At 33.7% G+C, this 8,058-nt stretch overlaps 1 protein-coding gene across 1 annotated transcript; it reads right to left on the minus strand.

Moving 5' to 3' along the window:
- Nucleotides 1-1,698: 1,698 nt before the first annotated feature.
- On the minus strand, nt 1,699-6,483 carry LOC100806017 (exportin-2). The gene is made up of 2 exons (XM_003528740.5): nt 3,461-6,483; nt 1,699-1,948 (listed from the first exon to the last, which is right to left on the minus strand). The coding sequence occupies exon 1, from the start codon at nt 6,347-6,349 to the stop codon at nt 3,461-3,463; it is 2,889 nt and encodes a 962-aa protein (XP_003528788.1). The 5' UTR covers nt 6,350-6,483; the 3' UTR covers nt 1,699-1,948.
- Between the last annotated feature and the right edge of the window lie 1,575 nt (nt 6,484-8,058).

Consider the following 8,058-nt stretch of genomic DNA (forward strand, 5'->3'; position numbering starts at 1 on the left):
GTGTAACGAAAATATACAACTTTTAAAGTCGTAAGTTTTCCATGATCATGCAATATATTATAAATTTAATGTTTAGGTGTATTAAAAACTATTGTTTGTCATGATATAAACTATAATTTTATTTAATCACAATATATTTATCTTTATATCAATTTATATATGATAAACAAATTATTATTAAAGTTGTCATGTGATTTTGATTTTATTTAAACTTTTTCAATTTATCACTTCATTTAATTTAAATTTATTAAAATTTTATTTATGTGCCGTATATGTTTCTTGACTTTTTTATGCTTGTAGCCTTTCAAATTTTATTCTATTTTTTAAAAATTCTACTTTTAAAAAAATATATAACATGAAAAAATCAAAAGAGAATTTGGATACGTAAATTCAAATAAATGAAAAGCAATAAACACTACACGATTCTGTATTTTTATTTTATATATAATTAAAAGATGTTTTTATAATTTATTAAAAATTGATATATTTTTAATTACTATTTATTTATAAATTAAAAAATAAAAAAAATTAAAAATTAAAATGTGTGTGTGTGTGTAGTATTATACATAGGTAGATACATGTAAATGAGGAAGATAGTGTCGATTTAAATAATAATGGTCCATGAGTACAATAAGAGGAAAGAGTTCAAATTATAATCAATACGCATGTTATTATCCAGATAGATATAGATAGATCAGGATGAGGATGTCTATTTTTTTCTGGTAAAAAAAAGTTTAGATTAGGATGATGATGTCTATTTAAAGATCATTGTCTGTTTGAACAATAAGATTAAAGAATTTAAATTATAATAAACAATAATGTTAAATTAGTAATTTTTTATTTTTATCCATGGTAATTTTTTTTTTCTTATTTTATATAATTATTTTTTAATTTGATATTTTCTAGAATTCGTATGTGCATCTAAAGTGCACATAAATAGGGTTTTTTTTTTTAATCTTTTACAATTCTTAACTCATTTCAATATAGATTGATTTCATTCCCAGCCCATCGAACTCTAGTCCAGAAAATTATGGCAGAAAAGCCCACTTCTTATATATTGATTGACACTATCTTAATGCTTGTTTAGTTTAATACTGTATTTTTTTTCAGAAATGATTTATTTTTAATTTTTTGAAGGGTTTGTAAAAAAATATTATTCTCTGAAATTTATGTGATTTTAAACATGCCCTTAAAGGTTAAGCTAAGGCCAAATTACTAAATAAAAAGTAAAAAACTTTAACTACATGTTATTCTTCTATTGTAATCAATGTACAATATTTTGATCCTGGAAATTATAAAATATTAATGATTTTAAGATTAAAAAAAAGAAGCATTTAAAGATATAGGAAAGAGTTAATATAAAGTTTAAAATAACGATAAAGAAATGTCAGTGACACCCTAAAATTTTTAACACTCTTTTAATATTCTCTACATGATTGACTGATTTTTTTTAAAAAAAAAAATTATCAATTTTGATAGGTTTTAGATCTAGATTAGAAAAGAAAATCATTAAATGAGAAGTCAAATTTAACAAAAAGTGTGTTTCCAATAAATTTCAATCAATTACGTAAAGTGTTGAGTTAAAATTTACTTTAAAATGCAAGTTTACACAAATGACTGCACCGAAGATATGGATTACAATTTGCTCACAGGCATGCATGCTGAAACAGCAGGAAAATAGGAAAATGGGAATGGGAAGAAGCATGAAAAAATTTACATTAAGATCCCAACAGACCAAATCGCATTTCAAGACACATGCTTACAGTGTTCAAAATGGGACCGATAGGAAATTCAGTTCAGCATTCATGGCACTGACAAAAATGGATGATGATAATAGCCACTAAAACCTCCTTGTTTCAATGCAAGAAGTACCTTTAGCTAGCTCATAAATGTTGAAGAAGGCTGAGGACCCGGACAGTAATTCCTCATTGTATTCCAGCATTCAATCCTGACAAGTATGATGAAAATACCTTACTAGACAAATCACTCGATTGACTCATTAATCATGATCAAACAAGGCCTAAATTAGATAAAATAAACTCTTGTAAGAAAAAAAAAAATTCACAAGTTATATACCTGAAGTCTTCTAAAAGTTCTTTCATGCGACTTCTCTAAAAGTTAACGTCCATAACTTGATTTTAACGTATGAGAAAAGTTTGATTCAATTACTTTCCTATTTATTTTTTTAAAAGTGTTTGTGGAGAAGCTTTGTCTAAATTGGGTGACAGAGTATAACAAAATTACAAGACAGCAGCACACAGCACCAGAGAAAACATTTCCTGTCATTCTGATATCAACCACAGAATACTCCTCATGCTAAGAGACTGATTTGAGAAAATGTTTCTGTTTTCATTTTCAAAGTCCACTTTTAATTACAAAAATATCTCCTTGTTTTCATTTCATTTTTGAGAAAACAATTTCCTATTCAAAACTTTGAAATAGAAAAAAAAAATGAAAATAAGGTAACATTTGTTTAATAAATACATAAAAATAAAAATCAAATTTTTCCTAAAAAACAACAGTTCGTAAAACTTTCGGTAAGCAAATCCCATAAACAATCCATGGATGGGAGCAAACAACTTTTCAGCCAGTGAAGAAATAAAAAGATTGATTAAGCATATGGTTAAACAAAAAGAATGAGAAAGCACAAAGAACCATATGGAGCTTGTTCGTGTGTTTTAGGTAGCAAAATTCAGCTGCCTTAGAGATTGAGGAATTGATAAACCACAATAATTGCAGACTATGAAAGTCAATGATGAGCATTACAGAAAATGCTGGGCTACTGCAATAAGGTTCACATTCCAATCTTCATCCTGACATCAATTAAAAAGTTTTCCGCAAGTTTTTTTTGTTAAATCCTCAGTAAAGTAACAATTTTTACAGCAACATGGCAATTATCCCTTGTTTGTTTGGGTGTAAATAGAGTGGAAATACATAGGAAGGAGGGACAAAGGGTAGAAATACTAAATTTTCACCATTGTTGGAAAGGTAAAAAAAAAGGAGAGAAGCTATTTCTGTTGGGGACCTACTAGAAAATACTTTCTAAATTGGAACGAAATGGGAGGGACATGATCTCTCTTTTTTCACTATATTTCTATCCTTACTATTTTTTTTTCCTCTCTATTTCATTCCTTATCCAAGCAAAGCATTAGTGTTCTACCTAGCCAAGCGAAACCAGCCAAGAGAGGGAAATGTACTAAGAATGATCCCATAGCTTCCAGAGTTACATATACCCCATTATTGTGAATTTCGATCCTTAGAAGGCAGCATAACAAATATATTGATGATTAAAAAAAAATGTTTGTTAACAATGAAAGCAGATAAAATTACAGCAATAACAAAGAAGCAAAATTCCACTCTAAAAAGGGGTCAAGCATTGATAAAGCTAGATTGATATTTTAGTCCAAAAGAACTCTGATGAATACAGAATAATAACGGGTAAAAGGAGAAAGTAACTTACTCAAACTATTGAAAGATTGTAAGTGTTGCAAAGCTGAAGCAATGCTGCTTGATTTGCAGGATCAACATTTTCACTGATGACCTTAGGATACCTCCCAGGCGAAAGTGCAGAAAGTCGGGACAATGATGCCACAAAAAACTCCTTGGGATCTCTTATATCTTTAAGTGGATCTTCTTCTTTCTTTCCAGCATTATAAAGAAGAACAAAGGTGGTGCTATAACCCGCATTTTCTGTTATATCTGGCATGTCAGGTTCCTCCTGAACTCTATCCTCTTCTGGCCGAGAAAGGAGTGTGACTATGCTGTCCACCATCTTACCCCAGGACACAGAAGCTGCAGGATCCAAAAGAACTGGAGACTCACAGATGAGTCTGGTTGAGGCAACTGCAGTCAATTTGAGTTCTATAGCTCCTGTAATCAGCTTAAGATTAGGAATCCAGAACTGATTCAAAATCACAACAAAAATATCAGGCTGGACACTGTTCATAGTATCAACAACATTTGCAGCACCATGCTTAATCAGGAAGAGAGACATAAATATCAAGAGAGACTTGATGAGCTTTACTGTCCGCCTTTTCTGGAGCTCTCTGAAAAGTGCGGCCCAAATGTGAGAAATATATGGTTTAATAGCATTATACTCAAGACTTTCAATGACAGTGTTAAGCACATAAAATCCTTGTTCAGATGTGCTTGAAGCTTGGATTAGTGTGTCAAATATGCCAAGCACTTTGGTCAGCCTATCCCCTTGGGTGATCTCATTCGGTGCCTTTTGAAGGAAGGCCTGGAGCAGACGCACAAGTGCAGGAACATTTGAGGCTCTTTTCCATGTTTCAGGTGACAATAGAAGCTCAAATATCTGCATGTAGATTGGAGGGATGGGTGGCCTGTTTAACTCAACAAGCTGAGCAAGCAACTGAAACGTGTATGGTAAAAACTCAGTCACATCATTGGTCAATATTACTTCAAGCCTAGGAAAAAGGCTTGCTTCAAAAACAGATACAAGAGTTGAGTCCCCCTCACAAGCCCGCCTAACAAGAATGGCTACTGACTCAAAGAGATAGTGATTGAATGTGGGATTTTTTGGATTTCTGCAAACTTCAGCAAGAAGAGAGCCCAACCCTTCAACGCAAACTCGTGCAACATCAATAGAGATATCCGCAACAGCAAGAACCCTCATAATACATTTCATTACATATTGATTCTCTTCAGACTCTGGGAGCTTAAAGGCACCGAAGAGATTGTTCATCAGCACAGGGAAAATTGGATTGATATCTGCTGAAGTATAACGTGCTCCACCCCCCTCATCCTTCACCAACAGGAGTTTTTCAATACAGCTTGCAGAATAAGAATGAACAACATTTGACTCTGCAGTAAGGAAACGAACCAAATCTGGAAAAAATTTCAATGCCACAGGCTTCGATATTTGCGTCCGGAACATAGTAAAAAATTTGAGTGCACCGGCCTTGAGCATAGGATACCCATTCACATCTGCACTTTGCAGCTCGGGGACAATCACAGACTCAAAAAAGCTCTGAACATCAACGAGTTCCGTGGAGACAACACTAGCCCCAGCCTTCTTGGTTGCAAGAGAAACCACCAAGTAAATAGCACAATCCTTGTCCTTCCAATTTGTCCCAGGGTTAGCAGCATACGAACTCAACAAATTCTGTATCTGCGCAGAAACAATGCTTTTCACAGCATCCCCATAATACATCGCAATACCCTTGAGCAACTCACAAGCAATCCTCCTCCTAGTATCAAGATCACTCCCTTCCATATCCCTCCTAATAAACTCAATATAATTCATCTCAAACAGCTCCTCATCATCCTCCCTCAAACTCACATTCGGTATCACAATACATTGGCAAATCTGCGGTATCACCCCATCACTCGCAAACAAAGTATGGTGCACGCTAGTACTAACTGTGGTCAAAAACTTAATCGCGGTAATCGCAAGCCGGTCCCGGCTGGACGACTGTGACACATTCCCAAGCAAAGTCCACACAGCAAGAGCAAAATCATTCAAGAACCCCTGAAACTCCTCCTCATTCTTCTCCATGTAGAGGTTAATATTCTCGCAAACCGCGGCCCGAAGCTCGTCAACAAGCGCAACACCATCAGCACCACTGCTCTCAAGAGCAGGGTAGCTAGTGGTGAGATACTTCCTAAACTCACCCATCCACTCTTTCATGTGATCCTCGAAAAACTCAGGCAGCTCCTGAAAATTCAGCGAGTAGAATATCCTGCAGCACAGCCTCTGCGACTCAAAGAGCGGGCGCAGGTTCATGGCGCCAGCGTCAATCAACGACGCCGTCTTGAGGAAAATCTCCAACAAAGGAGAGGCGAAGTTGTCGAGACAGTACTTTAAGTCCAGTAATAGGTCATTGGTTTTATACTGAAACCTAAATTTCTTGAAAATAGAGTTAGCGGTGCCGAGAATACCGTTAATGGAGGCGTAATCGGAGGACTGGGAAGCCTTTTGGAGATTTGCGATGAGTTCAGGGAGAAGAGAGGGCCAGGATTTGGGGAAATCGTGGTGACCGATTAGGGCGAGGGCTTCGCTGAGTTGAGATTGGATTTTGGGGGTGGCGGAGAGCATGAGGGGGACGATTAGGGTTTTGATCTGGTCTTTCTCGGGGTCGGGGACGGGGGAGTCGTCGGAGGCCCAGCGGAGGCGGAGGTGGTTCTTGAAGTTGACTGCGGCGGCCTGGCGGATCTGATCGTCGATGGAGGGCTCGGCGACGAGGCGGAGGACGGCGAGGGCGTAGTTGGGGCGGTCGGCGGCCTCGGCGAGGGAGGACTCGGCGCGGCGGCGGGGCTCCGGCGAGGGGGAGAGAGTGTGGAGGAAGCATTCCGAGAGGAATTGGAGGGTCTGAGGGTTCCACTCCATGGTGAGGTGATGGTGGCTTGCTAGGGTTTATGGGTTTGGGAAAGAAGGAAAATGAATCAGAACAAGACTGAAAGGGAAAATGGAGGGATTTTGATTTTGAAGGTTTATGTTCTTTTTTCAAGGAGTCCTGCGAAACCGTGCATTATTATTTAACTTTATTTAAACATTAATCGTCTTAAATAATTTATACGTAAATATTACTACCATGTGTGAAATTTTCCTTTAAAAACATCATAGATGAAACTTTATTTATTTTAAATATTGTATTAAAATTAATTGGTTTAGACTTGTTAGCTAGTAAATAATTTTTGAACCGGAATCAATTTTTTAAATAAGATTTTAAATTAAAGTTTTATGAATAAAAAAATATAATTATTAATTTCTTAAATTGATCGAAACGATAATTTTACTGATTTATTCAACTTGATTGAATTAACTAATATCATCTACTTTTTAAAATTATAACTTCAAAGAGAAATTATGAATTTAAATATTTTCTATTAAAAAAATAATTTAACATTAATATATATATATATATATATATATATATATATATATATATATTATACATATACATGAGGTGAGAATATAATTTTATTATGAGAGATGAGAAAATTAAATAATAACTCTTAAATCAAAATAGAGGATAATTATTACTGTGCGTTTAATATTAGTAATTACCCATATATATATATAATTTTCCAAAATATCTTTATAGGAAATATTATTTTAAAAAATTAAATATAATTTCCAAAAATAAAAATCATCTTAAATTTATTATTTTAATCTTGTATATAAGAAACAAAAACTTAATTCATCAAAAATGATAAAAGTAAATAAATTAGTTAATTTTAATTAATAATATTATAAATTTAAATTTGATTTCAAAAATACATATAGAATTAATTGGTTTAAAAAGCGACTATATATACTACTCAATGTTTAAGGAATAATAACAAGGACGTGTAACATTTTTAATAACTAAAAAAATACATTCATTTTCATGAGAAATTAAGGATTAATATATTTGAAAGTGATTAACAATTAGGGGTGTGAAAGAAAATTAATAATTAACATATTTAAAAGTGATTATATATTTCTTAAAACTAGGAAAAAGTTTTGCAATTACCTTTTGTTTGTTATATAAAAGAACATACGTGAAAATACAATGTTGACCTTTTCCTCTTGCGCTTTCTCCTCTAAAGTTTGGAATGCTGTTCTAGCTTGGCTGAATTTCTATTTTGCGATGCCAGCAGATGTAAACAGTTTCTACTGCCAAATGGGAAATTGCTTTCGGGGTAAGAAGCTACAAGGTATCAAGCATATATGTATTTTATTTAACAAGTTATTCAATTCATAAAAGTTATTAAATTGTTTAATTAACAATAAACACAAATAAAAAATAAATTAACTACACAATTGAAATTAATTTCCGTATAATTTTACATCACGGAGACTACTTTCCATATAGTTTTATGTTACAAAAATTAATCCCCGTGAAGGGTATTTTTGTAAAAAAAAACTACAAAAATATTAATGGAGGTGCGAAGAGCAAAAGAGGTACGGAACAGCAGGCCCCTAAGCTAGGCTGTGTAAAGAAATTTCGTATACGGGCCTGAATATAATGGGCTAGGAATTGAGCTGGCCCGAATATAATACGTCTTTCTTCACAAGCGATCAGAATGCTGAGAAATTTTTTGGATTCGATA

Source organism: Glycine max, chromosome 7 (assembly GCF_000004515.6).
Source record: "Glycine max cultivar Williams 82 chromosome 7, Glycine_max_v4.0, whole genome shotgun sequence".
NCBI classification, from domain to species: domain Eukaryota; kingdom Viridiplantae; phylum Streptophyta; class Magnoliopsida; order Fabales; family Fabaceae; genus Glycine; species Glycine max.